Below are 16,750 nucleotides of genomic sequence, written 5' to 3' on the forward strand. Positions count from 1 at the left end.
TGCAGGAAGGTCAGCTGTTAGAAGAGCTGAATTCAACTCTCAGGATATGTCTTAAGCATTTAGTGAACTAATTTGCTAAGAGAGTTTGAAGAACCCCAAAATAGATTTAGTTTTGGTGTTAAGATTGTATAAGGATGCTTATTTGTTTTTGTTTAATTTTTTCCTTGCCAAAAATCTGAATGATTTAAAGTATTTTAATGTATTTTTATAAATACTTTTTACTGTGGTAATATATAAAAAGTAGAAAGTTTTTGTTACAAACAATGGGTAGGCCTAAGGAGAAAATGGAGTCCTTCTATGTGAGAATGAAGCTTTTGTCATCCAGCAAATAGAGATTTCTATTAATTAGTACTGAATATTAGTCACAGAAGTAAGCCTTCAGAAGAAAGTGCCATAGTATCCAAAGCCACTCTGTGAAGTTTTTTTTATATTAATTTTATAATTATACATTTTTTGACAGTATATATGCATGAGTAAATTTTTTTATAACATATCCCTTGTATTTATTTTTCCAGATTTTCCTCTCCCTCCCTCTACTCTCTCCCCTAGATGACAGGCAATCCCATACATTTTACATGTGTTACAGTATAACCTAGTTATAATATATGTGTGTAAATCCAATTTTCTTGTTGCACGTTAAGTATTGGATTCTGAAGGTATAAGTAACCTGAGTAGATAGACAGTAGTGCTAATATTTTACATTCACTTCCCAGTGTTCCTTCTCTGGGTGTAGTTGTTTCTGTCCATCATTGATCAATTGGAAGTGAGTTGGATCTTCTTTATATTGAAGATATCCAGTGAAGTTTTTTTTTTTTTTTTTTTAAGATGGAACTTTGCTGGTCAGGGGACCTTATTCCTCAGCTGGAGGAGGTTGCCTGGTGCAATGGGAAGAGAATTAGACCTGAAGTCAGGAGAGCTGATTTCTTGGTCAGACTCTGCCACTCTGTGACCAAGGCCAAATCACTTCTTTCCATTCAGCCACTGTCCACTTCTACACCTACATTTGACCTTGCTGAATGCCAACAGGAAAATCCCATGACAGTTTTGCATTGTGATCTGTTTCACTGAACCCACTGAAATTAGGAGTAACAAGAAAATTGGGATCTGACTAAAGAAAAGACCATCCTACTTGATTAACATTTCAGCAGTCTTTTGTTAGGGGGAAATTGGGAGTGATTTTCTGTAGATAGCAAATTAACATAAACCATTTTATTGCTCGGAGTAAAATCCTTGAAAAATATATCCATCGCTATATATATATAATTTAGTCGAAAGAAAATTTCCCAAGTTATATTTTTACAATTTCTGAATTTTAGATATTTCATAATCCTCTTTCCAGTTTTGTATATCCTCCCTCTCCTGTTTCTTCCCACAAGATAGAGTAAAAGCTAATTATTTTTTCTTTTCTATTTTAGGATGCAATTCGAAGTCACAGTGAATCAGGTACTTGTATGTCATACATAAACTGTAACATGCTTTCTTTTAATCACTCTGGGTTTCTTGCTGGCTTATGTATACCTTAAATGATTTTGTCTTTTTGTGTTAAGCCTCACCTTCAGCTTTGTCCAGTAGTCCAAACAACCTGAGTCCAACTGGCTGGTCTCAGTCCAAAACACCTGTTCCAGCACACAGAGAAAGAGCCCCGGGATCCAGTACACAAGAAAAAAATAAAATTGTAAGTATGTCATCTTGATTTATTGTTTCAAATAATGAAGGATACAACAGTTATTAAGTGCTAACTATGTCTCTGGCACTGGGATTAAAACTGAAGGTAGCCAGTTGGTAACTTGTCTCTTAGGAGGGGAGAGGCACGTAAAGAGTAGAAATCTGGCAGCATGGTGGTGGCAGCCAGGATATCTTACTTTTCTAAGTCCAGGGAGGTCCTGGGATCAGAGGCCAGAGTTCTGCTAGGGCAGAATTCGAGCTATTACAGAGAAGGCCAGCCATTTAATCTGAAAGCTATTGTAATATATGTTGGGGAGTCTTACATGTCAGTGTTTGACATCATTTGTTTTCACACACAATTTGTATGTTGGTGTATAATGTGGGTATATTTGCTGTGTTTTACTATGACCCATTTACTTGTTCCAGAGGCCACGTGGACAGAGGGATTCAAGCTATTACTGGGAAATAGAAGCCAGTGAGGTCATGTTATCAACCAGAATAGGATCGGGATCCTTTGGGACAGTGTACAAGGGCAAATGGCATGGTGAGTGTGGGCCAGGCTGCTTATTTCAGGTTTCATGCCTCTGCAGTATATAGTATTTTAGCATATGGGGATATGGTCCAAGAAAGGAAAAGCCAAGGAGCTCAAGCACAGAATTGTGTCAGATTGAGCTATTTACACAGTAGTTAGGGTGCTTAGAAGCAATTGGAGCATTGGGACAGCATTGGGATGAGGGAATTGGGACAGGGACATTAAGACTGAAACAATCAACCTTTTAAATTTGTTCACATTTCCAAAGCCCTTCCAAAATCACTGGCAGATGACAACTTATTTTGTATCATGAAGTTAAATGTGTTATGGTGAAGGTTCATTGCCTCTATGGACAGATGTGCACAATGGATGCACTTTTCATGCTTTCCCTTGAGATTAAAAATGTTTTGTTTATGAGACTTATTGCTCATAGTGATGGCCATAAGTCATTATAAAAAGGATATATTTGTTCAATATCCTGTGCTTAAGAATGCAAGGAAGTATGTAACACATTTTACTTATGTAGCCTTTCAAAAAATGTTTTAAAAAATTTTACTCCTAAAAAAGGGTCAGCTTCAGTTACCTGGAAAACTCACTTATTGGGAAAAGCACCTCCTTTTCATCTATTTTGGGAAATGTGGAACTGTAATTCAGATTTAAATTTTAAATTCCAATTGGAATAATGAAACCAAAGACAGAATATAAATACAAGTTCAAGTTCACTTACAGCATCCTTGTTAAAATCAGTCTGATAAGTGAAGTGAGTAGAGCCAAGAGAACATTGTACACAACAACAAGATTATATGATGATCAATTCTGATGGACGTGGCTCTTTTCAATAATGAGGTGATTCAGGCCAGTTCCAACAGATTTGTGATGGAGAGAATCATCTGTATCCAGAGAGAGAACTGTGGATACTGAATATGGATCACAACAGAGTATTTTTCCTTTTTTTGTCATTTGTTTGCTTGCTTTTCTTTTTTCTTTCTCATTTTTTCCTTTTTGATTTGATTTTTCTTGTGCAGCATAATAAATGTGGAAATATGTATAGAAAAATTGTACATGTTTATTGAATTACTTACCTGTCTAGGGAAGGGGGCAAGGGGAAGGAAAGGAGAAAAAATTTTGGAACACAAGGTTTTGCAAGGATAAATGGCAAGGATAAAAGTTGAAAACTATCTATGCACATGTTTTGAAAATAAAACGCTTTTAAAAAAACACAAAATATATTCAAAGATAGTTTTGCATTTGCATTTGACACAAGGCTTTCTTTTTCTTGTCTTATCAGTGGAAGAAGAAGAGAATTTGGAACTAAAAATAGAATTGAATTTTTTTAAAACAACAAAAATTAGATCTCAAGATTAAGGCAGATAGAATAGTAAATAGTAGACATTTGCAGCAGCCTAAGGATTGTACAAGAATTTTAGATGTTGTTTGAAATAATGGACTGTTTCTTATTTTAAAATGATAAAGGGAAAAGTTCTTGTTCAGTTTTACTCTTACTGCTGTTATTTTTATTAATAATAACACCTCAAATTTGTACATAAAAACTCTACATTCAAGACTTATACTGGACCACTATTTAATTGTATAGTTACCTACTACTGGAATCTAATACTATACGAATTAAGTTGTGATTTCTTACCTTTGATTATTTGACCTTTAAAAAAAATAAGTTTTTTATTTTCAAAATATATGCAAACATGTTTAATATGTATTAGATTACTTGCTGTCTAGGGGAGGGGGTAAGGGGAAAGGAGAGAAAAACATTTTGAAACAAGGTTTCAAACACAAGGAGAAAGGCTTCCTACAAAAAGAAGTCAGTGAGAAGAGTGTTATGGCCCCCGAGTGTGGGAAGATGAGCTAAGTAAGTGAATTAGATGAGAAGAGGCTGAGAGCAGGGATTTCATAATGGGTCTGGCACATTGGCATTTATTGAGTAAGGAAGGCAACAGAATCAGAAATGAGACTGAAGAAAATGGCTTATGAGAATCGTTTATAGCAGAGCCTGCATTGATGTGACCGCCTTCTTAGATGGCAGTTCCCTGCTCTGTCACATAGATGACAACTTGAAGTAAAAAGCATTCCTTTTTGTCGTGTTGACTTTAAGTTAATTTGCAGGAGATGTTGCTGTGAAGATACTAAAAGTCATTGATCCAACCCCAGAACAGTTTCAAGCTTTCAGGAATGAAGTGGCTGTCTTAAGGTGAGCAGAAAAGTTTTGTTGTCTTGTTTCAGAAGCCCTTCTGCCAAATGTGTATGATGTTTCTGTGAAAATGTTCCACAGGATAATCATCTTAGTAAGTACATAGTGCTTCCTATAGTGGTTCAGACTTAAGAGGGGATCTCTGAGGTCAATTAAAGTACATAGTCTGGCCATGCTTGCCTTCTTATACTAACTTTGCCCATCCTAACTCCCCCACCCTCCATCAGCTGTGATCTAGAGCGTAAATGAACACTTTGGTCCCTTCCCTCCAGTAGACTCTCAAGTTCTTTGAGGGCAAAGACTGTTTTGTTTTTATCCCCCCTTTATGCTCCCCTATAGTCAATGCTGAAATGTCTGCTCTCGTTTTGTGAATTGGGAATGAGAATCTCAGAGAGTTTTAATGATTAGCCTGAGGTCAGAGAGGTGATTAAGTGAAGATGATTTTTAGGTTTAAATTTTCTGTTTTGACTGTAATGCCTTGACACTTTGATATCTTGGCTTAGGCTTCCCTAAGTCTGTCAGTAATCTCCTTTGTTTTGATGTTACTTCATAAGGATAATGGGAAGTTTTTTTCTCTTTATATTTTTCTTCAGAAAAACCAGGCATGTTAACATTCTGTTGTTCATGGGTTATATGACTAAAGATAACCTGGCCATTGTGACACAGTGGTGTGAGGGGAGCAGTCTTTATAAACACCTCCATGTCCAGGAGACCAAATTTCAAATGTTCCAGCTTATCGATATTGCCCGGCAGACAGCGCAAGGAATGGAGTAAGTACTTCAGGAGATTATTAACTATTGTGACCTTAATCACAATATTAATCTTCTTGAAAGCAAAGGCTCAAGGAGTTAGGCAAATTCTTCTGCTCCTTGAAGAATCTGAAGGACTTAGAGGGAATTGCTTCCCTGGACTTCAGTTTTCTTATTCTTAAAACAAGGAGCTTGGATTAATTGGCTTTGAGGAACCTTGAAGTTCTAAATCTGTGATCATCCTAGAATTTAATTTTGCTTTTTTATTGTTTGTTTTTATTTTAGAGAAACTATTGGTAAGATTGGGTTTGAGATTCTTTTTGATATCCACTAGACAATAAAGAATTTCCTGACCAAGTAGAAAAAAATATCCATTGTCTCTCAGCATTGTTGTTGAATACATGCTGCCTAGACAACTGCTTGAAAGGAATGGATTTGTCCACATAGCCTCTGAGGTCTTTTAGAGCTGCATCAGTCTTTCTCTGTCTTCCAGTTTCAGTGACCTCGCTTTGTAAACTACTATTTTACCCTGGAATTGTCTTCTGACACTGTTAGATGCAAGATGGTGAGGTCATTGACCCTCATTTAATTGGTTTGGTTACTGAAGCCTCAAAAGGAACTTTTTGTAAAGTCATTATAATGATAAAACAACTCTGCTTTCTTATTTGCACTTTGGAGTTTTTGCTTTTCCAATCTGGAAATGATTCTACATCACATGTAAATGAATATATTTTTATAAGCTTTTTCTTTTTTTCTTTTACAGTTATTTACATGCAAAGAACATCATCCACAGGGACATGAAATCAAATAGTATCCTTTAATTATGTAGTTTGATGTGATGTGATTAATATGAAAGGTTCCATGTAGCTTGAAGAAGTCTTCATATAACTGAGGAAGGACTACACAATATATAAGGCTGGACATTTGTCTCTCTAGTTCTACCTGTACAGTTGCCATAGAATTAGTGGATAAAACATCAGCTTCTCATCATGGTAGCTTTTAATTTTTTAAATACTATTTTTATTGCTATCTTGTTTTTAAATCATCCATATTTCCCAGTTCACAGTCCTAGAGAACAATCCTTTATTTTGAAAAAGAAATAACAAAGCACGTATGATACAGCCACAAAATCCTATAGCTTTCAAACTCAGTTTCCTGTCTCCACTGAGAATCATGCATTCTCATCTCTTTGTGGCTAATCTTAATCATTTTAATTTTTTAAAACTAAAAATTTGTTTGAACATTCCCAATGTATTCATTCCCTTAGATAGAGGGAAACAAAGTTCTACAGAATTAAGTAACATGTCAGAAGTGTGACATCATATATAGTGTCATACAGAAGGTCTCCCTACTTCAGCAAAAGAGCAAGAGAAGGTAGCTTCTTTTTTCTTCATTATAATTATACAGCATTCAGTTTTAATTCCTTTGTTATTGTTGTGCTTTCCATTATATTTTTATAGTTATGCTATTGTTTTGTGGATCTGCTTACTTCATGTGGTAACAATTAATAATAATAGTAATAGCTAGCATTTTATTTAGCGTTATGTTCCAGGTGTTGTGCTAAACACTTGACAATTGTTATCTCATTTGATCTTCACAAGACAATGGAACAATATTCCAAAGAATAGGACAGCATGAATAAAAGTATGGAGGGTGGAAAGTGTAGATGTTAAGATGGGGAACTATCCATTTTGGATGAAGTATTAGATTCATTATACACAAAATGATTTTGTACAAGTAAAATGAAAATTATTTCATATAATAGAGAAAATAACAAAATGAATGTATGTGAGAAAAATGTTGGAAATATTTTGCAAATTCCTTGAAAGCAAAGGCTCAAGGAGTTAGGCAAATTCTTCTGTTCCTTGAAGAATCTAAAGGACTTAGAGGGAATTGCTTTTTAGTATTATAAAAGCCAGGTCTAAAGTAGGTCTGTCCAATAGAAATTTCTTTGATTTCTTGCCTTTCAATAAGGGAAATATAATAAAGATATGATTTGGATGTAAGGTTATACCTTACAGGTCCTAAAAAGTTCAAGTAATTTTTAACCTTTACATTCTCTGCTATTTGAAGAAAGACACAGATGACCTTCCTCCTCTCCCTCTCCAAAAAAGATAGTATAATGGATTCAATTAAAAATATCAGTTTCCCAGATTTAGCCTATGGTCAAGTGTCTACTCAGTCTGGTAATTCCTTATATTCTACAATGAAAATTGAGTTTTCTTTAATTAAATACTTTATTTATGGTTTAATATTTTTCCCCAGTTACATTAAAAATATTTTTTTTTACATTTGGTTTAAAATTTTTTGAGTTCTAGGTTCTCTCCCTTATCCCCACCTATAATTAAGAAACCACATGTGAAGTTATGCAAAACATTTCCATAAAAATCAAGTTGTAAAAGAAAACATAGATCTCCCACCTATAAAAATAAAAACCCTCAAGAAAAATTGAGTTTAAAAAAAAGGAGAGAATTCATCAATCTGTATACAGATATAATCATTTCCTTCTCTGGGTATGGAGAGGATTTTTCATCATAAATCCTTCCCAGTAGTTGTAGATGATTGTACTACTGAGTAGCAAAGTCCTTTGTAGCTGGTCATCCTAGAACATTGCTGTTACTTTGCATATAGTACATGCTTGAGTTCATGGAGGACTCTACAGGTTGTTGTTTTTTTTTTTTTTCTTGAGAGCATCCTGCTCATTATTTCCCATAGAACAATAATATCCCATCATAAACATATATCATAGTTTGTTGAGCCATTCCTTAATTAATGGGCATCCCCTCAATTTCCAGTATTTTTGCCCTGAGCTGCTAAGAATATTTTTGGTACATGTAGGGTTTTTTTTTTTTTTTTAATCTCTCTTGATATACATGACTAGTTGTGGTATTGTTATGTCAAAGGATATACATGAATTTATAGCCCTTTTGGGCATAGATTATATCTTTTGATCATTTATCAATTAGGGCATGGCTTTTACTTTTTAAAAATTTGACTCAGTTCCCTGTGATTGAGAAATGAATCAGAGAAACTTGTTTTGAAATTCTTTTTACAATTACTCTTGCTAACTCTATTTCCTCTCATTTATTCTCTCTCCTTTTACCCTGTCCTTCCTCAAAAGTATTTTGATACTGACTGCTCCCTCTCCTGATATGCTCTCTTTTTTATCATCCTTTCCCTCTTCCCATATCCCATTCCCCACCTATTTTCTTGCAGGGTAAGATATCTGTATTGAGTATGTATTTTATGGAAATTGATTTTTTTAGAACACAGTTGCTGTGTCTAAGCCTATGATCACTGATGACAGGAGAGTCTAATATCTCTCTCGAGTAGAATGCAAACAATTCATCTTTGTGCACTCTTATTGTTACCTATGTTTATCTTTTTTCTCTGATCTTTCATGAAGAAATGCTTAGAGATCCTCTAATTTGATTTTTCCCCCTGTAAGATTATGTTCAGTTTTGCTAGGTAAGTTATTGCTGGTTGTAAGCCATTATCTTTTATTTTTTGGGATATCATCTCCCCAAAATGCAACCACCCAATCTTATGCGATCTTGACACAGAATAAAGTAATGAAATTTTAAAGAAACTTGGGAATACATAGTATGGATGGATGTCTCTGAAAGTGAACACAACTGGAGAACAAGAATACAGATGATCCATGATTTTGACAAGTGATAAGCCAAGAAGCACTATAGCACTATAAAATACATTTTTTGATGTAGCTAACATGTTTTTTTGTTTTTGTTTTTTTTCCTTGACTGCCTTTTTGTTAGAAGAGACTTATTTTTTGCCTGGGTGGGGGAGGAATCCTTGATAATTGGGGAAAAAATTAATTTTGTACCCACTTCCTTAGTCTTTTGAAAATGAGCAAGGAATCAGTATTTTTTTTTTCTTTTTCAGATGTCTATGGAAGTAATGGGTGTGTTTTTTAAAAAGTTTTGATGCCTTTCTTTATATCAGATTAATTTCTGAATATATTACCCACTCCAGTCTACCTCATAAACCTTTTCTTTGTTTAAAAAACAAGCTTAGGCTGACATATCAACTATACTTGATAGCTTATGTACCTTCCTTCTACCCCTATGTACCTTTATGTACCTTTCTATCCCTATCTTCAGTAAAAAAGTGAGGGGGCACATTTTCTCATTTCTTCTTTGAGATCAAGATCAGTTGCTTTCATTGCAAAGCTTTCAGATCAATTTTGTTGTTCTTTGCATCTTTGTTATCATTGTGCCTGGTTTTGTTTACTAATATTCTACATTAGTTCATGTTTTCAGTGCTGTTTAAATATTTCAGTATATATAGGACCTTTCTGTATTTTTACTTCTTTGAGACATATTATTTTCTTTTTTTCTTTCTTTTTTTTTGGCTGAGGCAATTGCGGTTAAGTGAGTTGCCCAAAGTCACATAGCTAGGAAGTGTTAAGTGTCTGAGACCAGAATTGAACTCGGGTCGCCCTGACTTCAGGGCTGGTGCTCTATCCACTGTGCCACCTAGCTGCCCCCCTTGAGGTATATTTCTAGTAGCATAATCTTTGGATCAAAGAGCATGGAAATTTTAATTACTTTTTATCATAATTTCTTTTTCTTTTCTTTTTTTTTTTTGCATTTACTTTTTTTATTAATTTTATAATTATAACTTTTTTTTTACAGTATATATGCATAGGTAATTTTTTTTTTTTTTTTACATTATCCCTTGTACTCCCTTCTGTTCCGAATTTTTCCCCTCCTTCCCCTCCATCCCCTCCCCTAAATGGCAGGCATTCCCATACATATTAAATATCTTATAGTATATCCTAGGTACAATATATATACATATATATATGCAGAACCAAAATTTGTTGTTGTTACAAAGGAAGAATTTTATTCAGAAGGTAAAAATAATCTGGGAAGAAAACCAAAAAAAAAATGCTCACAGTTTACACTCATTTCCCAGTGTTCCTTTTCTGGGTGTAGCTGATTCTGTCCATCAGTGATCAATTGGAATTGGATTAGCTCTTCTCTATGTTGAAGTTATCATAATTTCAAATAGCTTTTCCAGAATGAATGGGCCAACTCATAGCTTATGACCAGTGTACTCACTTCCCATACAGCACCATTGTTTGTTTCTGTCTTTTCCCATTTTTGCCAATTTCTTCTGGATGTGAAATAAAAATCTTAGTTTAAATTTGTATATTCTTATTAGTGATTTAGAATAGACATTCATTTCATTGTTAATATATTTATTTTTTTTGATTAGTTTGCTCTTAGGTTTTGGCCAGTAATCTTTTAGGGAGTGGCTTTTGGTCTTATATATCTTGGTTATTTATATATTTGTCACACACAGTTGCTACAAGTATTTTTCCCCCTCATTTGACAATTTCTGGTTATGATTTTCCCTCCTCTGCTTTATTTTTCTCTGATTTAGGTATTAACATAATTTTTTATTCATGAAAAGAAGTTTTTAAAGTGCTTTCAAGGTCACCTATTTGGAATAATTTGTTATAGGTATTAATTGCTCTTTAAAAAGCTTGCTTAAAATTCACCTATGAGATCCACCCACACTAAAGTTTGTTTTTTTTTTTAATGGCTTATTCATTTTTTAACATCTCTATATCAGTCTGATAATTTGAATATTTTTTGAAAATTTCTATGAGTAATTATTTCCCTTAAACTCTTTTTAAAAAAAATTAATTATAGTTTTTATTTACCAGATATATGCATGGGTAATTTTACAGCATTGACAATTGCCAAACCTTTTGTTCCAATTTTTCCCCTCCTTCCCTCCACCCCTTCCTCCCCCAAGATGGCAGGTTGACCAATACATGTTAAATATGTTAAAGTATAAATTAAATACAATATATGCATACATGTCCAAACAGTTGTTTTGCTATACAAAAAGAATCAGACTTTGAAACAGTGTACAATTAGCCTGTGAAGGAAATCCAAAATGCAGGCGGACAAAAATGGAGGGATTGGAAATTCTATGTAGAGGTTCAGTCATCTTCCAGAGTTCTTTCACTGGGTGTAGCTGGTTCAGTTCATTACTGCTTTATTGAAACTGACTTGGTTCATCTCATTGTTGAAGAGGGCCACGCCCATCAGAATTGATCATCATATAGTATTGTTGTTAAAGTATATAATGATCTCCTGGTCCTGCTCATTTCACTCAGCATCAGTTCCCTTAAACTTTTGGTTTGTATAGTAGACCTTGATAATTCTCGTCTTCCATTGTGAACTCACATTGGTAATATTTTATTTTATTTAAAAGCAAGTTAAAAGGATTTGTTGGTTTTGTTGTTTTTGAAATTACCAGAAACCTTTGTTTTCTATTTCTTCTTTCTCTGATTATTTTTTGGGGAAGGTCAGGCTCACACAGCTAGGAAGTGTTAAAATGTCTAAGGCTGAATTTGAATTCAGGACCTTCTCACTCCAAGACTGGTGTTGTAACCACTGTGCCATTGTTCCTTTTCTCTAATTTTCTAAATTTATTTTTCCTTTGTGCTTCTTTTGAGTTGATACATCATTTTTTAAAATGTGCATTAAATTAAGAAATGTAGTTCATTAATCTTTTTAATATATATTTTTTCAAAGGAGAACCCACTATGGCATAATGGATAAAGAGTAACACCTGACAAGTAGCGACTGTGTAAATCTAAAGTTTTCAAATATAGGATTTCTTTCAGTTGTGTTCAGAAAATGTCAGTGTGTTGTGTCTTTATTCTTGATATATTTGGCAATTGTTTTCTTTTATGATCTATTCATTTTTAAGGATATCAATGTTGAACCTGTCTCTTCCTTCCTACATTGTTTTCTCAAGAGCTCTTTATGGCTCCTTTTGACAAGTTATTAAGCATATAAAGTCTTTACATTTCTTTGTTCTTTGTTGAATACATTTTCATAAACTAGTTTGCAATAGTTCTTAATCATACAAGTGCAGCATTCTCAAACAGTTCAGACAGCATCACTGGGACCTATGGTAACCTTCCTTCTACCCATATTACTTGAATACTCTAGAGATTGGAGTACTTCATAATTCAGTTACAGCATTAGTTGTAGAAAAATATACAAATTGTGTGCATATATGTGTTTAGGACAGCTAGGTCCTCTTCTTGAGTTAAAATCTGGCCTCAAATAACTTATAGTTGTATCACCCTGGGCAAGTAATTTAACCCTGTTTGCCTCAGTTTTCTCACATGTAGAATGAGCTGGAAAAGGAAATGACAAACCTTTCTAGTAACTTTGCCAAGAAAACCCCAAAAGAGGTCATTAAGAGTTCAGACAACTGAAAAACAGAACAACAAATGTTTATGTAAGGCTGCTTGTTTACATAATACAAAATGAGACGGCAAATGAATTAACTTTAAAAATAGGAGAAATAAGCAACAACAATCAAAAATCAAGTGTTAACCTAAGTGATAAAAAAGAAATCTGAGTTAAACCTAATTTGCTTGGCTCCAGAGAGGAAAATTCATGTCAACGAGTAGATTTCATTTAGTGAAAAGAACTTCCTAATAAAACTAAAGTTGTTGAACAAAATGGGCTTCTTACTTAGTAAGGTAGGAAATTATATAAATATAAAGTATTCAAAAATCTCAATTACTTGATGCAGATGTCATGGTGAGGGATTTATTGTGCATTGGGCAGATGACTACACTCTGGTCCGGTTCAATTCAAGTTAATTTTTTTTTGAAGTGGTTCCTTAACAGATTTGTTAGATATATTTCTTCATGAAGGTTTGACAGTGAAAATAGGAGACTTTGGTTTGGCAACAGTAAAATCTAGATGGAGTGGCTCTCAACAAGTGGAACAGCCAACAGGTTCCATTCTCTGGATGGTAAGGAAATAAATCGAAATCTGAATTTAGCTTTCTTACTCATCTGATCAGATGTGAATTCCCAACCCTTCTTCAATTATATTGTCCAGCTAAACCTGATAAATGTCCTACCTTCAAGGTTTATTTAAATTAAGCACTTTATATAAGAAATAAAGCTTTGGCCTTTTTCTCTTTTCTCTTCTACACAATCTTACAAATACCACCGCATTTATCTTCAGTCTGTTAATACTTTTATGCCTTTTAAGTATATAAATTGAGGCACAAGAGGCAGCAAAACACTGTTAAAACCTGCCTGGATATTGATGGATTTTACTAGTCTTGGATGATAAAGTTTGTTGCTTTTAGGAATTCGAAAAACAAGGACAAAATTATTGAAATTTGAAAAAGAACAAGATTCTTTTGGGTAAAACTGTCCCCCGTGGTTCTTGGAAGATGCATATCATCCATTCATTTAACAAGTACTTATCTAATAGTTATGTACAGATTCACCAAGTTCATATTTGTAAATTCCAGGTATCTTCTCACACCCTGCCTGTTAAACCTTTTACATGCAACTATGATTTGCATTCACTTTCATTTTTAGACTTCATTCTTTTCTTCCTCTCTGCCATAATTTTATTATTTCCCACCCTATCGCACAAAACCTGCTACTATTTGAAAGATCTAGAAAAGTCTGCCTTCAGCTTCCTCATGATTAATGGGAGCTAAATATATTTCCTGGGTTTGTAGAAAGCCAAAATGATTTCTAATAATCTAGTTCCACAGTTGTCCTTCCCAGGCAATATTGATGGAAAATGATTAATCCTTTTTTAGGCTCCAGAAGTTATTCGAATGCAGGACAATAATCCATTCAGCTTTCAGTCAGATGTCTATTCTTATGGCATTGTGCTGTATGAACTGATGACAGGGGAGCTACCATATTCACACATCAACAACCGAGATCAGGTGAGTGCAGCTAGCAATAGGAAAGTCCATTCAAACAGGTGGCTTGAGATTGGGGCTCAGATTTAAAGAAATAAAAGGTAACTTGCTGCAGTAACAACTTCCTACCTCTTTCCACTCATTTAGATTATATTTATGGTTGGTCGAGGATATGCATCTCCAGATCTCAGTAAGCTATACAAGAATTGCCCCAAGGCTATGAAGAGGCTGGTAGCAGATTGTGTGAAGAAAGTTAAGGAAGAAAGACCCCTTTTCCCACAGGTACGAGCTGCCTGGGAGGTTTCAGTACTGTTTGTTATGCCTTATACCCTCTTGGAGGGTACAGGGGTGGACCCCTAGAAAGTGGTTAATTGGAAAGGTCATCTCTAACCTTCCTGGTTAGCCAGGTCATCCCGAGTTTACAGGAGAGATTGTGTGTGTGTGTGTGTGTGTGTGTGTGTGTGTGTGTTTTGAATCTTTTAAGTCCTGGTTTTCTGTCATTTTGAACATATTTAGAATGAAGTTGTCTGAAATGTCCCTTTTGATGCCTCTTTTCAGATACTGTCTTCCATTGAGTTACTCCAACATTCTTTACCGAAAATCAACCGCAGTGCTTCCGAACCATCTCTACACCGTGCAGCCCACACAGAGGACATAAACTCATGCACATTGACATCCACAAGACTCCCAGTTTTCTAGGCATTTCTTGCACCATCCTCCCAAACAGGAAAATCCCCAAAGTTCTGCTTTTCTTACCTTAATGGATGAGATGAATTTTTTTTTCTTCAGAAAAAGCTGCTACAGATTTCTACAATTCAAGTACTACAGGGACATCACTCCACGTTGCCTTTTTCTACAGTTTGTTTGCCCACTGAAATGTTTTCCATTCATTTTGTGTCATGTGTCATAATGGTGTCATTTTACCAATAACAGACAAGATGCAGTACAGCCAGAATTTTTAAAATAGATGCCCTTGAGCCTTATTTTCCTCTACAAAGGTGGCTGTGTTTATTTGGCAATATTTTCTCTTGATCATTTTTTTTTTTTTTTGGAATAATTAATATTTTTATAGTAAGAATAGCTAAAACTCTTTGGGGGAGTTCCTGAAAAGTTCCAGTCCTAGAGGATGTTTCCAGACAAAGGTGGCAGTCCAACTACAGAAAAAATAGGATGATGAATTCTGGATACAAGTTCCTAAGATGAGTCTTAATCATGCCAAGGAATTTTTATTCTTTTTAAAAGATGGCAGGTTACCACATAAGTTTTGCACAAAGAAAACAAATCATGCGAAGGAATAAACTGTTCTCCATCATACTGTTCTCAAATGGGGGCCATATATACAGCCTTGCTGCAATTATTGACCTAAGGAGTGATACCTTGGTACTTGAGACTTCTTGCACCCAATGAGATATCCAGTTGTGGATTAATGGTCTTTTAAGAGGAATTGCTGTGTTCCTCTCAATGTTTCTTCACTCTAAGCAATCAGAGTGACCTCCCAATTTGAAGCTGTCTTCTAGGAGATGCACTATATGAGGTATGAGTTTTTAAAAGTTGAGCTTTCATTTGTACCTGCCCCCCCCCTAAAAAAATATCAGTTTGTCATGTTGCTTTACAGTCATACCTCGTATAAACAAGGAAACTGAATATATACAGTTTTTCTTGATGGTTTGGGTTTTGTTTTTATTGCTCCTGAGAAAATGAATTTATTGTAAGCCATGGTTCTAGTGATTTATCTTATTTTAATAAAATAAGTTAAATTTAGATTTAATGGCCTTTTCATTTATCATGGGAAGATCCTGTTTTGTTTAACATGAAACTTACACAAGTATGCTGGCCATTTTCTAAGGCTGAAAACAAATTTTTCTTCTAAAATATAGGTTTTCCCTCTAGAATTAGGACTTGGCAATGCATGGCTCAGGGTGGTGGTGGGAAGCGAGGAAGAAGACAGAATGGTTTATGGGTAGAAAACTGGACTTGCATGGACATGGACAGATTCAGGTCTAGATCTTTAACTGGACTAGAGAACATTGAAGGTTCCTTTCATTTTAGGTCCATATTTTCTATTACTGGTGATGCAGTCTTGAGGAAGCTTAGGGAAGGAGCCTTAATTCCACCCCTTGGATATAATTTCACTCTTGATCCATAAATTTAAAAAACAGTATGCTGTATAGAAAACTGTACCCGGCCTGCCTATAAGCATATATGTAGGAGAAGAATAATTGAAATTATCATTTACACACTTAATCAGTAGGCATTTCCACTTGGTGGCAACTCTTATAGTGCAAGAGTTTGTTCAAATGTGGAATGTTTTTTAGATGTACTTTATACATAAGAACAGATGAGCTGAGCAGCAGTGCCTTAGTCTTAATAACCTGTCTGGGAGCCTCCTTTTTTTTCCCCTCAACAGTACACAAATAAGAAGAGTGCTGTCAAATACTTGTACTGCTTACTTTAAGGATTGGGTAATAAACTTGAGAAGTGGGATTTATCCGTTTTAATGTTATGAACATTTATAGCCTTTCTGAACTGTGATGCTAATTCTCTAGTTATAAAAACTTGGCTAGACCTTTTATATATCTAGAATGCTGCTTTAGGGTTTGTCTTGTTTATAGACTATCTCACAAAGAGCAGGGAACTATGGGATGCCTCTCATTTGATTTATACTACCCCTGCTATGTTGCCCCTTTACAATTTCATCTTTTGTTTCCAAAATGGAATCCCTGTGGCCATCCTGAGCCAAATCAGAGCTATTAGCATCATGGGTATGAGACTGGCTTTTAATCTGGTTAGTACAGTGAGATTCAAATAGATGTTATTACTCTCAAAATAAAATAAGCTCAGACGGACTGACCACACCTA

General features: G+C 34.8%; 1 protein-coding gene across 4 annotated transcripts in view; it reads left to right on the forward strand.

Moving 5' to 3' along the window:
- Nucleotides 1–15,652, forward strand: part of RAF1 (Raf-1 proto-oncogene, serine/threonine kinase) — a 73,399-nt gene extending 57,747 nt beyond the window's left edge. For all 4 annotated transcript variants that reach the window (XM_074283875.1, XM_074283877.1, XM_074283874.1 and 1 more), the window contains 10 exons: nucleotides 1,416–1,443; nucleotides 1,548–1,675; nucleotides 2,092–2,209; nucleotides 4,319–4,403; nucleotides 4,997–5,173; nucleotides 5,916–5,962; nucleotides 12,852–12,970; nucleotides 13,784–13,915; nucleotides 14,039–14,173; nucleotides 14,450–15,652. In XM_074283875.1, coding sequence (XP_074139976.1) covers nucleotides 1,416–1,443; nucleotides 1,548–1,675; nucleotides 2,092–2,209; nucleotides 4,319–4,403; nucleotides 4,997–5,173; nucleotides 5,916–5,962; nucleotides 12,852–12,970; nucleotides 13,784–13,915; nucleotides 14,039–14,173; nucleotides 14,450–14,590 — 1,110 coding nt within the window. In that variant the 3' untranslated portion in view covers nucleotides 14,591–15,652. The remainder of the gene's footprint in view (nucleotides 1–1,415; nucleotides 1,444–1,547; nucleotides 1,676–2,091; nucleotides 2,210–4,318; nucleotides 4,404–4,996; nucleotides 5,174–5,915; nucleotides 5,963–12,851; nucleotides 12,971–13,783; nucleotides 13,916–14,038; nucleotides 14,174–14,449) is intronic.
- The last annotated feature ends 1,098 nt before the right edge of the window (nucleotides 15,653–16,750 follow it).

The sequence above is a fragment of the Sminthopsis crassicaudata genome, chromosome 1, assembly GCF_048593235.1.
Source record: "Sminthopsis crassicaudata isolate SCR6 chromosome 1, ASM4859323v1, whole genome shotgun sequence".
Lineage (NCBI taxonomy): Eukaryota > Metazoa > Chordata > Mammalia > Dasyuromorphia > Dasyuridae > Sminthopsis > Sminthopsis crassicaudata.